The 20,750-nt window shown below is 49.1% G+C and overlaps 2 protein-coding genes and 1 long non-coding RNA gene across 3 annotated transcripts in view; 2 read left to right on the plus strand and 1 right to left on the minus strand.

Moving 5' to 3' along the window:
* The window catches only part of UVSSA (UV stimulated scaffold protein A), a 53,304-nt gene extending 51,636 nt beyond the window's left edge, over positions 1-1,668 (plus strand). The window contains exon 13 of the mRNA XM_061466745.1: positions 1,318-1,668. Within this exon, the coding sequence (XP_061322729.1) occupies positions 1,318-1,411 (94 nt within the window). The 3' untranslated portion in view covers positions 1,412-1,668. The remainder of the gene's footprint in view (positions 1-1,317) is intronic.
* Positions 1-2,853, plus strand: part of LOC133276290 (uncharacterized) — a 380,765-nt gene extending 377,912 nt beyond the window's left edge. The window contains exon 2 of the long non-coding RNA XR_009745814.1: positions 2,086-2,853. This is a non-coding gene — a long non-coding RNA (uncharacterized LOC133276290). The remainder of the gene's footprint in view (positions 1-2,085) is intronic.
* Positions 2,854-10,492: 7,639 nt separating this feature from the next.
* NKX1-1 (NK1 homeobox 1) lies at positions 10,493-16,155 on the minus strand. The gene is made up of 3 exons (XM_061464745.1): positions 15,459-16,155; positions 11,561-11,763; positions 10,493-11,485 (listed from the first exon to the last, which is right to left on the minus strand). The coding sequence occupies exons 1-3, from the start codon at positions 15,919-15,921 to the stop codon at positions 10,958-10,960; spliced, it is 1,194 nt and encodes a 397-aa protein (XP_061320729.1). The 5' UTR covers positions 15,922-16,155; the 3' UTR covers positions 10,493-10,957.
* Positions 16,156-20,750: the final 4,595 nt, after the last annotated feature.

A 20,750-nucleotide genomic window follows, 5' to 3' on the forward strand; every position in this document is an offset into this window, starting at 1 on the left:
ACTCAGAGTAACCTGTAAATATGGGAACTCTAGAATCAGTGAAGGACAAAATTCCCTAGATAAGATAAACTCAGATGTGCACAACAGCTACTGTAAGTTTCTGTGGGGCCAGAAACAGAACAGAGCATTCTTTTGACTTCTGCTATCTTACCCCTCGTGATTATGAATTATGAACACGGTCCTCTGCCTTGCTAGTTAAAGGATATATAGACTTACTCTCTCTGTGCCTGTTATGAGAATCTCCTGCTCCTACACATGCTGTCTAGGCATCATTGTCCTCACCCTCAACACCTCAGCTTGTGCGATCTTCACTCAAAGTTTGTGTAAGGAAAAACTGTCCATGTCTCCAGTCTCCCAGTTCAAAAGCATAACAGTCACTTGCAAAAGAAGATAATCTCTTGGCACCATCTTTACTGGGAGGCAGCAATGGCAGCAAATAAAGAGCAGCAACACTCATCAGATTTAAGAGCATCAGAAAGCTTAAGAGCTCCAAAGTTGATTTCTTTATTTCGTTTTTGAATCCGAAGAACACAACAGAGTTGTCTTCAAGCACAGCAGTCACTGTGAAGGGCTAAAATGCTTTTGCCCATCATGACACAGCAGAGATCCCATTCCACTGGAATGGACATACTGTCCTTACAATGCTAAACTCTAAACACTTGGCTGTTCTGCAGCAGTTATCCATCTCTCTGCAGAGAGATACATGACAATCTCTGGTGTCTTCCTAAACTAGTGTTGTATTTGTGGACTAAAAACTTGCTGCTTAGGAGTGGGGATGCTGCTGGTGTGAGCAAACGCATTTTACTCTGCACACAGCTGATGAAATGGGGTTTCAGTAACCTCTGAAAGGAAGGTTGCTAAATAGGTTATAGTTACATGAATTGACCAGCAAGCATTCTAGATTCTGCAGGTCGGATTTCATAAGGGTTTCTGGGTTTTAGGTTTTTTAGATCCTGTTAGATACCTTTAGTTATCTTCCCCCCCAAACACACCCCGAGAGCAAGTTAGGTGCTTTTGAAAAATCAAACTTGCTGTGTGTGACTATCAGAAATAGTGCTCAGAGGGTGGAATGCACAGCCATTAGGCTGAAGGACTTTCATTTGTTTACTCCTGTTAATAAAAACATTGCTTGAATTAAACTATTTGTATTGCTGCAGCTAATTTAGTTAACAAGACAAATTTGTTCAGCCTCATCAGCGCAGTATTCAGAAGCCTGGGAGTGATTAATCATAGTTCATTCCCCCCCATTCATAAACGTTCTCTGATACTGTGTAGAATCAACATAACTGGGTTTATTGTTTTGTGTTTCTCTTTCAGAGGTGCCATGAAACGGGTGGTGAAAGCGATGAACCGAGTGGACCAAAGGAAGCACGAGAAGTTTGCCAACCAGTTTAACTATGCACTGAATTAAGTTGTTAATCTTCTTTACCCTTCAGGTGATTACAAAAGTGCAAGTGCACAAAACCTTTAGCATAGATCTTCATATTTGTACTGAAACACTGTGCTTGGTGTGGTTTTACTGGGATAATCTCTTTTGCTTTCAACTTTAACTTATTTGATAATAACATGAATTTTGACAAAGATGTGGAAGTATAGAATGGAATGCATTCCACAATTATTTCAATTATTTGAAATATACATGAAATAGAGCATGTTTTATGACTTGTACATACTCTGGATGAAATGTTTGGAGTTTTTTCCTTCCTAAGGGGCTCATGTAATTTATACTTCCTTTACGAACATGTGTGTTGTAATTTGCCTCCAGTTGCATGCCTTAGAAAAAAAGATGCCTTAGAAACAGTCAAGATTTCCACCAGAGAAAGGCATCTACCAAAGCAGCCTTTTGGTACCTAAAGGGACCTACAAGAAAGCTGGAGGCAGATTTTTTACAAGGGCATGTAGTGACAGACCAAGAGGGAATGGCTTTAAACTGACAAAGTGGACATTTAGGTTAGGTACTAGGAAAAATTCTTCCCTGTGAGGGTGCTGAGGCGCTGGCACAGTTTGCCCAGAGAAGCTGTGGCTGCCCCATCCCTGGCAGTGTTCAAGGCCAGGCTGGACGGGGCTTGGAGCAACCGGCTCTAGGTGCTCCCAACCATGGCACAGGGTTGGGACTGAATAAGCTTTAAGGTCTCTTCCAACCCATATACGCTATGATTCTACGATTTGCTCAGCCTAATAATCTAGAAAGTGCACTACATTACACAGCACAGGAGCTCCTGACTACCTCTGAAGACCTCTTGTGTACACACACAGAAAAATATCCAAATCAACTGATGCCTTCAAATAATGAATGGAGCAAAGTTTGATTTCAGCAAAAGATGTCCACTGCACTGGAAGCAAAGCCACTCTTACTATCAGCATTAGCTAACTTGACAATAAAGGCTTCAGGTGAAACTGAAGACGGGGACAAACCAAGTTCATCAGCAGATCAGTTGAATCAACTGCTAAACTGATTTTGTTATTAAAGACACACGCATGAAAAGACCCCAACAAGACAAACTCATCAACAACCACATCCTGCACATTTGAATGTAAAATAGATCACTGGATTCTGGGACCCCAGAACAGTCCAAATGAAGCTCTTTGATCTTGGAGATTAACATTTAAAAGAGCCACAAAGGTTGCTATGCCACTGTTTCAGAGATTCTTGAGCCTGCCCAGACTGAAGGTGTTCATTTATAAGACATGTTTTCTCCCTGTAGAAAGACTGGGGAATTTGTATTGTCCAGTGGCACTTAACCCTTATTTGCTGTGAACATCAGATGTCAGCACTAGAAAATTTCCAGCAAACAGTAGGTGTGCTTTACCCCATGGAGTTACCATTTTGGCCTTTAGTGGAATTAAAAACATGCAATAAAAATAAAGGCCAAAGACCAAGATCAGAAAAGGAAGTGGTAGAAATACATGAGAAAAAGGTGTGCTTAGTTATTAATACTCAGTTATGATGCCACTCAGTCACATCAGTTCTAAAACTAGCAGCTGAAACCTCCTATCTGGACCTGAATGTCTGATCTACCAGTTAAACCTGATCCTGTTGTGTGATCTGTTTGCTCTGCCCCTTTCTTTATTAAAAGCACATGCAAAAAGGTGTTTTTCTAAAATGACTGTTCTGTGCAGAATTAAGGTTTCCCAGCAAGCAGACACAGGTGCATGGACTTTGGTCCAGGTTAGCAATGCCCTTTTCTAAAGCCCTTCTTCTTCCTTTTTTCTGGTTTTGTTGCAAGAACTTTCATTGTAAGGTGGAGAATTAACCCAGTTGGATATGATATTTTTTAATTCCTCTTTCTGCCTTGAAGCAAGAAAGACCATTGGCTTTTCATAGGAGAACATGTTAAACACACATCCTCTGTAGCACTGCCTCTTATTAGCATGTAACTTCCCTTCATCCAGTGCTTGAGGAACTTCCAGTGCTTCACCTCCCATCTTAGTTATTGCCTTGTTTAATCAAGTGATTTCTCTACAGGGTAACTCAGCGTACATACACGCAACAGGTCTTGAATTTTGCCATTTTGAACATTCTCATTAGACGTGGTCAGACGTCATTTGAACGTTTGGAGAACTTTCTCCTTTTCTTAAATAGAAATCCTTTCAAGTTTGAGATAAATCAGTCTGGTTTTTAAATGTCACACCTCTTTGTGTGTCACTTCCAGCAGTTTACAAGTTTGAGGTCTCTGAGATCTCAGCTTTGCAAGCATCTTAGTTGCTAAACTACGTGATGTTTCTACTGGAACTTTTCTATTCCTGTCCTCAGGGCTTCTGGAGAAATAAATAAATATGTCATTCACATAATTTCTGTTGTATGCTTTTGCCTTTATAACTCAAGTGCCTTTGCAGTTGTGCTGTAACATACTTCTACTCAATGAATAGTCTGTGTTTCTAAAAGGATGTGGTAACTCTGAGCTGCAGTTCGCTGTGCTGATGCACCCAAGTCATCCTTTTATAACTAGTGCTGTTTTGGTGGTAAAATGGGAACTGAAAGCAGACTTCTCCATGGGTGTTCATACCTGAGCACTCAGTTGCATGTGGGGAGGAAAAGACTATAGAAAAGACTATAGCACATATGATTGTAGTGCTGTTTAAGGTCGCAATCAAGGGACTGGCTCTAATACAAAGCACTTGGTGACGTAAATGAGCAATAGGTGACATCACAATATGAGCAGGGTTTCTGAATAAAAACAATCCTTCGGCACATCCTCTCTGAAGTTCTTGAGGCAGGATGGGTCCATACCCGTCTTTTGCACAATAACGTTGTGATTTCATTTTCTCTGAGCTTACTTGAGGCTTGTCTTTAGCAATCCAGACACCGGATTTGTAAGTGATTCTGCATGGACAGTGCATCAGGCACACAGAACAGCTTACAGGTTGGGGAAGGCATCAGTGAGCTCAAAGTGAACATTACTGGAGAAGAAAACCCACACGTTTTTCTTTGAAAGCAAAATAATAAACCTTTTCCTGTTAAGGCCTCAGAGCAGCAGCCTAGATCAACACCAGCCTGGACCTTCCCCTTCCAGCAGCACTGAGGACCCCTTCAGCTGGGTGAGATGCTAAAGTTCCCAAGACTTAGTACATGCCCTGGAAAATACATATGGAGGAGAGCTGGGTCTGCCTGGCAGCTGGACAAATAGGGACCAAATTATTGCCCTTCCATCTGTGGGACTTGAAAGAAAAGAAGTGGAGAGAGCTATTAATTGTTAATGTTTCTGAGTTGCTTTCCCTCTTCTTCCTCTCCTTCAAAGCTGAGTGAGTGGAGGAGGAAATTAACTCATGTCCTTGTTGAGCTTTAACTATTAGTTAGGCCTGGGTAGTACAGAGCCTAGATTTAGCACTGTCTCAGGAGAGCGGTCAGGGAGCAGGCTCTGCTGTGTTGGGAGGAGGGCACAGTGATGCTTTGTGTTAGTGACAGGCTGCACCTGAGGCTGGGCAAACTGAACTAGACTTTACTCCAGTGCAATCTGCTTCTTTGTCCCTAAATGTCTGGAACTTCAATACTGTAATTTTGAGTGGACTTCTTGCTTTTCTGCCTATCAGTGCCCTCAGCACAAGCCCAGCCGAGCGCTCGTATGGTTGTAGCATCAGAAAACCCCTCTTGTCAAGGGGTTAAGGAGAAAGCTTATTAAAATGGTTTAAATGTGGTGCTAATTAGTTTAGCTGTAATGAGCAGCATTAGGCATCTGGTTACTTTGAAAGGGATTGTTGAATAACCATTTCTGCCGACATTCCAATTTGCATAATGACAAGGTGCTGGCATTGCATCCACCATTAATTTGTGATATTTATAACACCATTACGGAGCCACTCTTATCCTCATGCACTATATAAGGTATATGGAAACATAATAAATGATTCTGCTTGTTTGGAAATTGCTTTGGGATATCTTTGGATTTTTGTAATAGTATTTTTGGCAGCTGAAGGCTAACAGCACCCAGAGGAGAGTTTGCCACAGGTTTTGACCAGGGTAGGAATTAGATGTTGCTTCCACATGGGTGTGAGTGTTTATTTTCCCCAGTGCTGAAGCAGAAGCAGGAAACGAGTGTGATCGGATGTGCTGCAGAGCATGCTCCACGCAAACACTGTACATATGTCACTCCAGATCCTCACTGTGAGGTGCAGTGCTGCTGATCTAAGTTCCACAGATCATTCTTATCTGCAAATCTCAACATGTTTAACAGGTCACGGAGCTCTGCTCAGTCCTACAAACTCTTGGTCAGCACAAGGAGGGGAAGCTCTGCCAGCAGCCCATCCAAATGCTTTCCTCTTGTGCTTCTCTTCTCATGCAGCCTCTGGGCACCAAGGCAGGGGAAATAAAGGTGGTCATCCTACCTATGTTATGGGTGGAAAGACAGGAAAGAATCCTTTTACGTGCAGGGCAAATTGTGTGTGGTTTGTGGGAAATAATAGGAAAGAAAATGAGCAACAATGGAGATATTTGTACTAAGGATAGTGGATTTATTTTCCTTCTTCTGAAAAAGCAGCTGTTCACTGAAGGGAGTGAATCTCTGTCCATCATCATCATGTGGTGATGTGCAGATATCTCTGCTCATTGCAGGGGGGGTGGACTAGATGAACTTTGAAGGTCCCTTCCAACCCAAACTGTTCTATGATTCTATGATCATCCCACATATTCTGTGACTTGCAGCTCTTTGCTGTGGTGTCATCCTTTACTGTCACCGTAAAATGTTTCTGGTTTGTGACATTACAGAGAAGAAAATACAAAGGATGTGTTTTAAAAGGTCTTGCACTTTGCAGGGAATGAGCTAGTTTTAGCCAGATGGAGATTTGTCATGTAATGAGATTAAATTAGTAAATCATCTACAGGTATTGCCTGACCCTGCTTGGCCAGACTTTTGGGTCCTGAACATGAGTTGCCCTCTGTGTCCTTGATGTTTCCCTGTCAATCCATAGGATTTCCAGCATCCCCAGGACTTCTGAATGGGCACTGCAGACTTTGCAGCACTGGGTTTCTGAGGCTGTGATAACTTCCCAAGCTGATTTGAAGCTTATTCTGTATGATGAATCCACCTCTCTGCCAGACAGCATCAGGAAAACAGGAAGAGCTCTTACTGTCAGGGTTATTTCACTGTGACAGCTGTCATTCACCAGAGACATCTGTGTCATGTGAGTGTGTGGAATAGTACAGTATAGGCAGAAAGGGGGGGGGGAAAGCACCAGATAGAGAAGAATACGGTTTATGTAAACTTACTTTGTGATCCCAACTACTTAGGATACCATTTGTTTACTTTGCCTGTCCCCTTCAGCTTCAGTGTCCACTCCAATCGATGCCTTGGTTTATGTCACAGAGTCTGGCAAATCTTTGTAAGTGTTGTATTTGCTCTTAAGAAGGGCTTTATGACTACTGTCTTTGCTTCCTTATTCTTTGAGACAGAACCTGAAGACCAAAACTGCTCAGACTTTGTAAGATAATGTTCCTTTGAGAGTTTAAATACACCTCTGTTTGAGCAGAACAATTTTATACATGTAATAAAGGAGCTAATGGGTATTTGCCAACATAGAAGACTAAGGGCAAGTTGTATTTTGGGGAAATGGATTGGAGTTCATGCAGACAAAACTTTATTTGTAACGCTTTGCTCATGTAGTGTAAGAATAGAAACAGGTAACGTGAGTGTGAGTTCAGTCTGAAACAGGTCTGCAATACATGTGAGAAAACCCTAAAGAATTCATCTAAGATAGTAACTCACTAAATCTACATTCCTGCTCAACTGGAGATAACTCCAAGAAATGCATGAGTGGGGGTGATAATATAGAACACTAGTTTGCAATGATCTGGTGTAACATCATTGACTGTTTTGCATAAGCAATTATAAGACGTATTTATTGTTGTCTATTCAGTGAATGTGAACTTCAGTGTAACTTAAAATATGTGAAGTAAAAGAGGCACAGAAGTTTCCATCTCTTTTTACCTCATTTATTCATATGGTGAACAATGCTAAGATGCAGTTAATATCCGGAATCATTTCTCACTAATACAAACTCGCGCCCTTGGATTTAACATCGACTTTGTGAGAATTAGTTCAAAATATGCTGATGCCCCAGATTTTCTTTGGTACGTGCCAAAGACTTCACTTGAAAACACTGATTCAGACTCTGAATGTGCTCCTCCGTGTATCTGCAATGAGAATTTGTCCTCTGGCAAATGCTTTGTAAAGTGTTCTCTTGAATGTGTTCTGCATTCTGAATCCCCTAACACTGAAGGTTATGAATAAATAGTAAAGTAATATAAAAAATAATAATTAACTCACAGGATAAATCAGAGCAAACACGTCCTGCTTGTCTTCCCCTCAGACAGTAGGTTCTGCTTATGCTGTACCAGGGTCTCTGTTTCCTACTGATCACTCACTGAAAACATGCTGCATCCCCTCAGGTACCCTATGCAGGAGCAGAGAGCATTGTGTGCGGTGTAGTGTAGTGGGTACATCAGGTAGGTACTACATGGGAATCAGCTTTTGGGCCTTGCTGGGGGGTGGGCGGGATGTCAGTGTGGGAGCTGTGAGGCTGGCTGTGTCCATCTAGTGTGGCAACCTCAGCTTGCTGCATCAATCCGTGTATTGTTCTCTTAGAAAGCCAGAGCATCAACAGGCAGGAGCATTGATGTCTGAGCTAGGACTTTCAGGCAGTGAGAGCATTTGGCTTTCACACAATGGGTGCTGAGCACTCAGACCAGGGGTGTTTCTCAGCTGATACCATCAAGCTTCTTAATGCCAGGTCTGCGACCGTGCAGCCTGGTCCAACACCATGGACCAAGGAGCACCGTCTGAGGGTTCACCCTGTGGTGCTGATGCTCTAAATAGCCTCTGTATACAGGCAGTATCCTGGGATCTGGGACTTGAGGATATGGCATGCTCTGTGCTGCTGCATGCTCTGCACACCAGGAAGGACATGTACAAGAGCTGAGGCTCTGCAGTTTTGCTCTTGACTTCTGTGAGTTCAGACCTCTGGATGAGACATTTGAGCCAGGATTACCAACAACTTCCTAAACTACTCTGAGACAGATACCTGTGGCTCTGTTTTCCACACTGCTATAAACGTGAAAAGCCTTGTTGGAGTTTAATGACTAGGAAATCCCAGGCTGACTCCTTCCTCCAGCAGCTGTGAGTAATAATACAAGAACATGTTTCACCGGTGGGATGCTAACTGACGTGGAGTAGGAAAATCATCTACTCGGGATCTCTGAGCAGCTCCCTGTTAGAGCTTAATTGTTCTCCACCTGGAAGGGAATTGTTTTGAGCTCCGGTGTTTGAATTATCTCTTAATTAAACTGGGTCATGTCCCATCTGAGCTAAGAGTTCAGCTGCTCATAGCACCAGCTCCAACCTGGTCAGCAACGGTTTAGTTTTACAGTGTGAAATAGTCGCTTGAGTATCCATTTCCCAGCGGAGCCGCTTTTTTCCTACCAGTGAAAGCTGCGCGGAGCTGTACTGCAGGTGCCATTTGTAAATACTTTCCCTGAAAACCTTTTTTTTTGTCGTGAAAGTTCTCATTTTCAGAGACACAAACGAGTCTGCTCGGGGACTTCTGGCGCTTGCACGCTTCGAGGTGAAAGGAGATGAATACGCGGAACGGAGCAGGGCTGCCCGCATCTTCCCCCCAGGCGCCCACCCAGCCGATCGCAACTCGCGTCCCTGGGGCTCTGAACCTCCTCTCGCCCCTTGCCTGTAACAGCAGCGCTGGCTGCAGACGGTGTTTCTACGGGAGGGTGAAAGATTTTGGGTCTTCCTTTCTCTCTGCAGCGGGTGTGCGGGACGCGGTGCCTCTTCCCCGCAGAGCCCCGCAGCCAGCCCAGGCCGGGGGCAGAAGAAAGGGGACCAGGAGGAGGGAACTGAGGGAGAGCGGAGCCCCGGTACCCCGCACCCCGGCACCGGGGTCGGCGATGCGAGGAGCGGGTGCGGATGGGGGATGCGAAACTCTCATCCCCTCTCTTTGCTCCCCAAAATCGGTCCGTAAAAGGCCAGTTTCTTAAAATCACCCCTGGGAAGGCAGTCGGCAAATTCCTGGGCTGGGGGAGAAGGCGGGAGGAAATAGGGAGGGAAAGGGAAAAAACCCTCAAAAGACACACACACCCCAAACCTAAGAACTAGTGGAAAGAGAGCTCGCTCTTCCCCGGCGTGATTTTTGAGATCACGGAGGAAGTGTGGAAACGGGATAAAAGGTCCGGGCTAGAGAAGCAGCTCATTTGGGATGCTCACAGCCGTGATAGACTTTTTCTTTGAGGTTAAGAGAAAAAAGATAATTAAGTAAGGAAAGGATTCAAAAAGGGCGGCTTTGGTTCTAGTTTAAAACCAGCGGAAAGGCGACGGAAAGACCATTTTATTCTTAAAGTGGCAGAATCGGAATGAAAGAGCCGGTTTATTAAATGTACAGAAATCCCAAATCCCGGCCTCCGCGGCTGCGGGAACACGGGAGAGCTCGGATTCTCTCACGAGGCAAAAACGATGTATTTTTTGTTGTTCTTAATATTGCACACCAGCGATCGGCAAAGCCAGTTAAGACAATGCGAATAAGGGAACTAAGAAGGGAAAGACCTTTCTTGGGGTATTAGAATAAAGCTCATTTGCGGATATGAAATAAACGGAACGAAAAAAGGACTCAAACATCTGTAGCGGGCTTTGCCAGAGGCAAGTTGTCTTAAACAAACCAGCCGAAACCCAGGGACTCGCCACCACGGAAGCGGCCGTTTCCTTCAAGTTTATTGATTGATTTAAAGTGTTTAGCAAACAAAGTGCTTCCAGGTCATCTCTTGCTCACGATTCCCTTATACATTAATTATAAAGTTAAAACTTCTTCTTTTATCATTTCTTTTTTGTTGTAACAACCAGAAATATACAAAAACGATCAACGAAAAAACCAACCCCGCCGCCCCCTCCCCGGGTCCGACTTTCGCTGAAGAATGACGTATGTAAAACCCAACTGTCGTCACTGTGACGTCACGGGTGGGGAAGTTGGGGAGTGGGGGGGGGGGGGGGGGAGCCGAGGGACAGGACCGATAGGTCTGGTTTACCCTGAGAGTCAAATGGGTACGTAACCTTTTTGTGTTCGAAGTCTTTTACGAGTGGCCAGACCAGAATAAAAACGAATAATAATTAATAAATAATAATAATAAAAATAATCAAGCTCACATAGCAACGAGGGACGGGGAAAATAAAAATACAGGTAACGAGGATTTACATCTACGTGTATGTACACGGGAAAGGGAGGTTTTCCACTTCCTCCTCTTCCTCCCCTTCCCCTCAGAAGCACAGTCCGGACACACCGTGTACAAAAAGGGTCGTAGAAACGACTGCGGCCGGTGGAGCAGCCCCGGGGGGGAGCCCCTTCCCCTCCGCCCTCGGTTCCGGGCTGCCGTTGGTTTCACCTTTCGGGAACGGAGGGAAAAGCCGCTCGGAGACGGGATGGCCGAGAGAAGGATGGAGGAGAGGAGAAGGATCAAGCGTCGTCGGGCTTATAGGTGCGGGGTGTAGAAGGCCGGAGCTCCGTAAGTCTGCGAGCCCAGGACGAAGGGCGAGAGGACGGCGGGGCTGGGCAGGAAGGGCAGTTGCGCGGCGCACACCAGCCCGCCCGCGGGGTGTCCGGCGTAGCCACCGGGCCCGTGCATGGAGAGCGGGTTGCCCATGGGCGGCGAGTGGCTGAGCGGGCTGAGCCCGCCGGGCAGCGCCCCACCGCCCAGCCCTCCGCCCGCCCCGCCGCCCGCCCCGCCGCCGCCCGTCGGAGCGCTGGTGTCGGCCCCCGGGTTCTGCTTCTTCCACTTGGTGCGGCGGTTCTGGAACCAGATCTTGACCTGCGTCTCGGTGAGGCTGAGGGACAGCGCCAGGTTGAGGCGCTCGCACACCGACAGGTACCGCGTGGACTTGAATTTGTTCTCCAGCGCCACCAGCTGCTCGTAGGTGAAAGCTGTCCGCGCCCGACGGGGCTTCCCCGACTTGGAGTCCGAGCCCGTCCGCTTCCTCTTGGGCTTGGCCGCTTGGCTCTGCTGCGTCCCGCCGGGACCCGCTGCCGGCTGCTGGGGCGGAGGGGGCGGCGGTGGCGGTGGTGGAGGCGGGGGGACGCCGCCAGCCTCGCCCGCCTCGGCGTGGAGGTGGCCCGCGTCGGCCTCGCCGGGTGCCGCCGAGCTGCTGGTGCTGCTGCTGGTGCTGCCGCTCTCCTCGCTGCACAGCTCCTCGTCGTCCGGCAGCTCGCTGTCGGGGCTGCGGCTCGGCCGGCTGCTGTAGTCGAGGTCGCAGTCGTCGGCCTTGTAGAGGTCGCCGTCCTCTGCGGGCAATGAGAGCTGCGGTTAGGACTCACCGCCCGGTCCCGACCGCGGTCCCCACCGTCCTCTACCTCCCCGTGGAGTGACCCCAACCGACGGTACCCCGCTGTTACTGGGACAGGGATGCTCGGGAAGCAGGGCCGCGGTGCTCGCCGCACCGGGACAAGCCGTGGGGATGCGGCCGGGCCGGGCACCCCTCTGCTGCGCGGCCGTTCATCCGGCTGCGCTGTACAGGGGCTCGGAAACAGCCGGGACAGGGCTCGGAGCCGTTCCGAGGGCTGCAGCTGGGAAAGGACTGCGCAGCCCGGGGGGACTTTGCCAGCGCTGCCCCTTCCGAGCCACTCATCTTGGGCAGGAGCTGGCAGGAGACGTGGCCAGGGCAGGGCATGGACCTCAAAGGCCGGGAAGGCCTTCGGGAAGGCAATGGGGGATCCCCGGAGCTGCGGCCGGGAGAAGTCCCCGCTCGGGCCGAGCAGCGTTTTGGAAGCGGGCAGCAAAAATGTCACATCGCTTTTAGCAATTTTAGTGACAGAAATGTCTGCATCCATGGGAAATTTACTGGTTTTTACTCTGGCATTTTTAACCCTTCCTCCGCCTGGTTTGACCTCTTGTCACCTCCTGAGATGGAAGTATTAAAGTGGAGTAAATTCTTGTATTGATTAGCAGAGCAGATACAAACTTAATTAAACTCATTTTGTGTAACGTGCAAACTAGTTAACGGTCATTTAATTTATTTGGGTTTATATTAGGCTCCAATTAACGAGTCTCCATTGGAGAACAGGGTAATTATCCGATATTTAAGGCTGTTGGACTCCTGCTGACCATTCTGTCACCGTGAAGCCTGGAAGCGGATCGCCGTTTCCAGAGAGCCGGCGGCTCCTGACCCCACCAGGGCTCCTCTGGGGGAACCGGGATGCAAATCCCCACGCTGCTGGGCCGAGATTGCGGGGACACGGAGGGAGCCCATCAATGTAATCCTTTATAAACCCAATATAATCCTTTCTCTTTTTTAGGTTTCAGACACCCTAAACCTCCCTCCACTCGCACCTACAACGGGGAAGCACCCCCGGCAAGCCCCCATGAAGGGCCACTTTAACTTGGTTAACCGAGGTAGCGAAATAGAAACTGAATCGCTCATTTGCCACCCTTACCCCAGCGTAATTCGGTTATTTTTAATCCTCAAAATCCTGAGCCCTCACCTCAAACGTGGTCAGTGCCCTAATACCAACACCCTAAAGCCCGTATGAACAACCTTGTCTAGTGGAAGGTGGCCCTGCCTGTGGCAGGATACCGGAACAAGACGATCTTTAAGGTCTATTCCAACCCAAAGCATTCTGTGATTCTGCGATTAGGGGTGTTTTTAAAAAGTGCATTTTGTTCAACGAGTTGATTTTGGCTAACACCGGGTATGCCTTGCTAGCTAGGAGAGAAAGGGGCAGAGAAGTTGTATGCAATCCCTTTCACCCGGTAAATATCCCATCATAAAATATCCCTGGATAACTGGGGGTCCATGCGGAGCCCTTGGCAGCTTTCAGTTCAGCGCCGGCAGCTTCCCCGGCCCGACACGCTGCCACTCGCAACCTGTAGCACATCCCGGGAACGGCGCTGCCCAATTCCTGCACCAACAATTCCTAAGAAGTGCGTGGATCTCCACGCATGGGATAGAGCCGACACGTCGCTCCCACTCACCTCGAGCAGGCAAAGAACAGCTCGTGTGCCAGTCTATTTTTTTTCCCCAGTAAACTCCACGAAATCCCACCCGTACCTCCACTAAAACATTCTTTAAACAAGAGCATAGCAGCGCGAATACAACCGCGACTGGGATAGACGCTGGATTTGAGATTTTGCTTCTGGAAAACGTTAAATGTTATTTTTAAACGGAGTTTTAAGCGTTGCTTTGTCACATTAAACGAGTTTGAGGAGCGGTGAGTGGCAAACCCTCTCCGAACTTCCCTTATGCCGGCGAGCCTCAGGTTTTGCCTGGTGCAGGCGCTACTTTTCGGAGCACTTCACCTAAATAAAATCACTGTTTGAGCGAGTGTTAATGACGATGGGGAAAGAGAGGAATTAATTGTCGTGATTTTCGAGCAGTCCCAGCTCTATTCGTGGCCGTTGCCACACCAAGGCCGTAGCACCCAAGGGCGCAATGTCCGCAGACGAAGCACCCCGAGCCGTGGTGCCTTCGAATAGATTTGTTTTAAGAGGGGGGAGAGAAATACATTTCTCTGCTTGTCTGGAGATAAAAGTGTGAGATTAGCGATAGGCTGCCCTCGTCAGTCTTTCTGATCGCCCAGATCTATTTAGTATGACAAAAAGTCAGATGAGTTTAGACGAATAATTACCCCAGCCACGCTCTGCCGTTAAAAATCGCCTTCGAGTTCTGTTACTGCCCCGTTCTCGCTTTTGCTTTAGAGATGAGAAAATGAGGATTAGAAAATCTCCATCTCGGGATGGAGATTCCAGACCTTATTCCCCGCCTAATTTTAATTAAACGAACCGTGCTATGGCGGGATTAGGAAGCTCCGAGTTTTCCTTTCCCGTCCCGGGCACAGGGAATTTATTTTTCCCAATCCAAGAAGTTATTCCCCCGCTACTCGCCGGCTTCTCTCTCCCTTCTCAGGATACAGAGTAGCTATAGATATTTTTCCACAACTACCGTCTTTTCCCGGAAACCCTCCGCTATTCCCACAATCGCCGTGTTTAGAGGTGAGAAAGTTGGGATATTTGGACCAGGAAAAAAAAAAAAAAAGCAATCTGGAGCTTGGGTCGAATGCAATTCCCGATCAATAGCGAGCCCTAATAAGTGTAATAGGTTTTAATCGAGTAATTATCCGAATTTTGACCCTATAATTTAGATGTTAGGGAAGAGTTTGCAAGGTGCTTGAAAGAGATATGCACAATTCGATAATAGGATATCGATCCAGGCAGTCCTACATGCCACTCTGGGGCGATTTCTCCCATTATCCAACCTCTTTACGCTGCTAAGCACATTTTACCTTAAATGTAATCGAAGGAATTTAATTGTTTTTCCAGAGATAACCAGCATTTTGTCACAATTAGTCTGATTTGTCCTAAAAAAGCCAAGGGGAGAGAGAAAATTGAATCTGTCGCCCAGAGCAACGGGGAACGAGGGAGGGAGGGAGAGACCGGGGCAGCGGCGCTGGAGCCAGGCGGGGAGAGACGCGAATGTCCTGGGTGCCTGGGGACAGCGGGGACACGGGGAGAGGATTTCGCCTCCCCGGGGCCGGGTTTCGCGTCCCCTAAAGCCTCAGCTCCACGAGCCGCTTTCGAGTTTCCCTGAGCCAGAGCTCGCATCCCGGGCTGCCTTTTCCCAGGAGGATGAGGACGGAGGGATCACTCCCCTTCCCACCCGGCCCGGCCCCCGGGACTGATCCTGCCGCTGCAGGGGTGCACAGGGCGAAGAGCCGGGGTGTCCCTGCTCAGCTCTCAGGGAGCGGAGCCCGGCCGGTGCCACGCCGCCAGCCCCGGGCGATCCGCTCCCCCATCAAACGCAGTTTTTCCACCTCTTTACACCAAGTAGCAGCAGCGCGGGGAGCGTTCGCACTGCGCCGAGAGCCGGCTGCCCCCAAGGATGCCAGGGGAGGAAGAGGGGAATAAGAAGCATGCAAACCCCTTCCTCTGACAGCTGGGCGCAACCCCAGTCCCGGGGGGACTCCGAGTCCCCAGCCCCACTTACTTATCAGGCCTGCGGGCTTCTTGCACGTCTCGAAGTCTTCGGCGAGAACCTTTTGCTCGGCCAGCTCCGTCCCTGAGTCCTCGGGCTTATCCTCTGCCCCCAGCGTGAACTCGGTCCCCACCGATTTGTACAAGCCCGCGCAGTGCCTCCGTTTGCTGTTGAACTTGTTAGGGTCCAGGATGTCGAGCACGGAGAAGGAGGTGGTTCTGTGCACCGCAGGCAGTGCGGCCACTGCCCCCTCTTGTCCGGGAGTGTTGCTTTGGCTGTCCCCTTGCCTGTCCCGGTTCCCAGGGCAGGAGTAGAGCGGCAGCTCGCCGCCGGCCGAGAGCCGCTGCTCCCCATGGCTGTCCATGCCTTCCCCGTGCAAGCCGCAGGACTCCCCGGCGATGCCGGCCGCTGTCACCGCCGCGGCTGCCGCTGCCGGGATGGAGATGTCACCGACCTTGTCTCTGCTCACATTCATGTCTCTTTGCAGAGCCCCTCTCGGCTGCAACTTCCCCCCCCCCCCCCCCCCCTTCCCACCCCCCTCTTCCTTGCTCGGCCCCCCTCCGCTTTCCTCCGGCGAAGTTGAGCTGGAAACTCCTCCCCGGCCCCGCTCGGGCTCCGGGCTCCCGGGGTCCAGCCGGCCGGAGCCGCCGGGAGTCACAGGGTGATGCTCTGCTCAGAGCCTCCGCTCAGCTGCTCCTTCTTCCTTCTCATCATCCTCACCAGGCTACCCCCCCACCGCTCACACGTACACACAGGCGCGAGGCTGTATCTTATTTATGCATTCATATTTAGCACTGGGTTGTAATTGGCTACAAATTAATCCCTCGCCTGTAATAGTCTGTAATCTTCATCACTGGAGGAGAGACACGGTGAAAGTGTGCGCCGGGGGAGGGGGGCAGAGAGGGAGAGCGGGTGAAGGATGGTGGTGGCGGTGATATACTTGGCTGTCAGCTCTGTTTCAGCACACCTCCACTCATCTGGAAAGCATCTAAATAGCCTTATTTGGAGAAGTGGGAGGAGATGACGCTTTCTTTTAAATAATTGCGGGATCAATATAAAGAAGATATTATACGTAGAAAATGGGAATCTAAGGTCTCCCATCCCTAATAGCGGAGTTAGATGATCCAAAGGGGATTATATGTGTGTGTGTATGGGGGGTGCAGAAGTGTCAGCGCCCAGCACCTGTTTCCCTTCCCCTCTGGTTTTATTTAATTAGAACAAAAGGAGAAAATGATGGAATTGAGGGTTACCCGTTGGAGCGGGGCTGGAGTCTGAGAATTCCCTCCCCCCCCCTCGCCTCTCTCGCTCTCCTCCTTAGCTAATTAATTACAATTAAATATCAAATGTATGTGCCAGAAGAAAATGAATACGTTTAAACGGCACAAGAGAAAACACCACGATCAATAAATTCTGAGTAACTGTGAGAAAAGGTCTGTTCCCTCCCATGCGGGAGTAAAGCGATGACCAGCCCCAACTTCCTCTTTCGGGTAAAGAGAGGAAAAAAATACTCTCTTATTAACAGTGGGTTTAGTTACGGGAAATTAGGAGATGGGAATAAAAGTTAACTGCGGATTATAAACCCCGAATTTCTTCCCCGACCTCATTTCCTTCCGTTTCGAGTAGAGCCGTGTGTGCTTTGATCATATCCGTTTCATTCTTATTTTGGACGCTCCAGTCGCTACTCGGTTTGAATTAGCTGCCAAAGGAAAAAAAAAAAAGGGGGGGGGGGATGTAGGAAAATAGAGAAAGCATAAAAGGAAAATGAGATTTTTTTTTCCGTCTTTGAGGCTGGTGACACATACAAGGACAGGTCCTTTGCAATTACCGCGGGCAATGATCCTTTAGAAAGCAGAAATTAAAAGTTGGGAGAAATAATGGGTAAAACAATCAGCTTGTAATTTTGGTAGGGCTTGGACATGATTAGTCCATCAGCGGGCTGGGCCCAGGGGAGTCCCGTGGAGCCGGAGCCCACAGCAGCCCCCGCTCATATATTATACACCAGCCCTTAGATTTTAATCAGACACCACAACAGTGTCCTTTCCCTTTTATGACTTTATTACGCTTTATCTTTAAACTATAAATCACCTCCCGGGTTGAAATGGTATATGTATAATCTCTGATCATGTGTAGGTAATTACCTCTCCCCCTTTCCCTGACCTTACCGACGGGGCTGCTAGGAACGAAGTTTTAATCTGCATGTGCATACGAAAGTCCCCCCCTATCTGCTTGTTTGTTTGTTTGTAACAGCTCCTCTTCCCCTCCTCTCTTTTCTTTAGGGTAATTTCCCCTCCCGTTACTTCTGCCCGCAGTTCTGGGATATTATCTAGGGAAAGTGGATGAGAATTTTGGTGGGTACCAATGACTTGGCTCTGGCACTCGCCTGCATTTGTACCCTTTTCGGAGTGAATGTGTGTTTTGGGGGTGGCGGCACGGATAGGTTTTATCCCCCTTGTCACTACATTGTAGGAAATAAGCCCCCAAACCTAATTAGAATTAAATCTGTGTGCACAGCGCCCGGACGGGGACATTGGCGCAGATTCCTGGGGGCTTGGAGGAAAAGGAGCCACATCCCCAGGGAGCACCCACAAAAAGAGGCACCTCCTGGGCACCCTGATGTGCTCGCAGGCACCACCGGCCCTGTGGGCACCGACAGATCCGCCCTACCCCGGGGTACGGTGGCGCATTAAGGATGCTGGCGAAGGGGGGGGGGGAGGCACTGCCGCCCCCCATCCCGACTGAATCCCCATGCAGCCTGGCCCTTTTGTTTGTTGGCGGTTTAAAGCGAGTGTTATAAAGATGTTCTATTGCTCCTAATCACAATTGATTGTCAATTAGAGCCTCATTTGTGCAATCGCCATCCATCTGCCATCTCTGGTTATCTGTTCACCAGAAAGTTAGGGCTGATTACGGGGCCCGAGATGAGTTGTGACATGTAATATCTCTCCCGTGAGCTGGCTGGGTGACCGGTCCCTTTTCGCTCTCCAGGAAGAAAATCTTTCCCATTTTTCCTTGCAGAGGAGGGAAAAGCAACAGCTTTTCCCGGGAGAGAAATGCTGCCTTGCGGGAGCAGCTGGACGGGGTGCTGGTGGGTGGCAGGGAACCCCGCAAAGGGCAGCATCGACGCCTCGCAGAGCTAGTGCCCTGTATTTTGGCCCCTTTTCCTCGACAGGGAAAGCTCCCATGGGAAGGATTCCTTCTCTCAAATAGAGCCGCCCGCCGCGGCGATGCCCATCTCGGTACTTGGGCTGAATGATACCTGCGGGGAGGTACCAAGCCTGAAGGCACCGGCGAGCAGAGCATCTCCCGATCCCCCCGGGTACTCGCTGAGTACCGAGTGCTCCTGGAAATGGGGTGGGGGGGTTGTGTCTCTTTGGGAGGTCTAAAGAGTGGATGCGGTCCCTTGGTTTTGTAAGGGAGAGGGGGGACCCGCATAGGGCTCTGCCCATCCCCGCTGTGGACCGCGGTTGCTCCCGCTGGTCTGTGCCGAGGCCGGCGGGGAGGACCCGAGAGGTTTTCGGCCTCAGGCTTGATTAGTTAATACCGAATTCCAAATTAGACTTCAGCGGACTCCGGATTAAAGAACGATCATTTTATTTTCCCTCTTAATCTTTACTTTGCCTGTTCACCATTCCGCCCCGGCCCCCGGGTGTGAAGCTCCGGGGTAATTAAAAGCATTTATCGCCAAGGTAAAGCAATTTAGCAGCCCTCACTGAGTCGAGAAGGTCACTCCGGTGTGGCTGCACCAGGCGCGGAGCCTCCGCGTCCCTCCGCGCAGCACCGATACCGAGCCCACATCTACCCAGCTGGGGGGTCCTGCAGCTCCCATGGGCTTCTTGTCTCTCTCCATTCCCTTTTCAAATGCAGCTGGGTTCCAAAACTTGTCTCCTGCTCTGAGTGGGTTCCCTAGATATTATATTATTTATTATTATTATTACTATTATTATTATATTATTATTAGGCTCTGTGGCCAGCCCCTGCATCGCCCAGCGCTCTCGGTCTCAACCTGATTTGGTGCCCCCGGAGGGTCTCTCCCCGCAGGACAGAGCTGAGGACCGGGGCCAGGCGGTCACCTCGGGATGCTCGGCTCTCCCGTGGAAAATGGGACACCCCCCCCCACCCCGAGCCAAAATCAGGGAATTAATTAATTCTATCCACGAAGCCAAATGATTTAGGGAAAAAATGAAGATTCTGAAGCAGATCTCGCCCTCTATCAATGCAGTGTCAGGTCCTCATAGTAGAAGATTTAAAAGCCCTGGGGATTCCAGGTTAGGGTAGTAATGAGCTTAATTGAGGTTAATGCTTCCTGCACAGCTCCTTGATTATTAAATTAATATTATCACACACATGAATCATAATTAGAAGTTTAAATAATGCTCTAGGGGAATCCTCGGAGGATCTATTAAACAGTTCCCTTCCATCCTGCCGGCTTATTCCCGGCCCCCCCAGCAGCAGCCCCTGGGGCAGCCAGGGATGGATGCTGCTGGATAGGGGGTGCATGGGACAGAGGGATACCCCTGAGGGTCACAAGGGGGAGCGGGACAGCGGTACCCACAGTTCCCCATCGCCCTTCAAACCTCAGCTCGACGGACCCCTGTTGAGACAGCCACTTCTCCTCCCGCCTCCTAATTTGGGCGCTTATCTCCCCGAGCCCGGAGTTTCTATGCAATACTAATGAAGTGCCTTGTTGTCACTTATCGCGGCTGGGATCGCCTCTGCAGGGGCTTTTCTTCACGTACTTCGTGAAAGTCGACTGGGTTTGTTGGCAGGAGGTTGGAGTCCCTATGCGGGATGCGGGGCAAGGAGGGGGCATCCCCAACATCTCAGGTACCAACCTCTAGGTACCCCGCCCGCGGCCCCAGCCCCCGGCACGGCCAAGACAAGCGAGAGAAGCAGCTTCGGGGTATATGTGTGTGGGTCAGGTTTGGCTGTGGGGGTGCAGAACGGGGTGCTCTGCATCCCTCCATTTCCTAGTCTTCCCCCTATCTCCCTAGCTGCGGTGATGCCCCGAGAGCAGCAGCATCCCGTTTGCGGGGCAGCAGGGATGCAGCCTGGGAGCAAGCAGCCCCTTTATTTTATTATTGTTATTTTAATAATAATAATAATTATTATTATTTCTAATGAAAGGATGGAAGAGACAGGGGGATGGCACAAGCAGCCCCTTCGGGGACCTCAGTGTAAACGATGAAATAAAAGAGAAATCAGATGGCTGGCACACAGGCAGCTCTCGCTTGGTCTCTCTTTCTCTATTTATTTTTCCTCTCTGTTGCTGAAACATATTGAAGGGGGAGAAAAAGGAAACATTAA

Source organism: Pezoporus flaviventris, unplaced genomic scaffold (genome assembly GCF_033815535.1).
Source record: "Pezoporus flaviventris isolate CSIRO_AGI_PZ_B2104156 unplaced genomic scaffold, CSIRO_AGI_Pfla_v1 ptg000002l, whole genome shotgun sequence".
Taxonomy (NCBI): domain Eukaryota; kingdom Metazoa; phylum Chordata; class Aves; order Psittaciformes; family Psittacidae; genus Pezoporus; species Pezoporus flaviventris.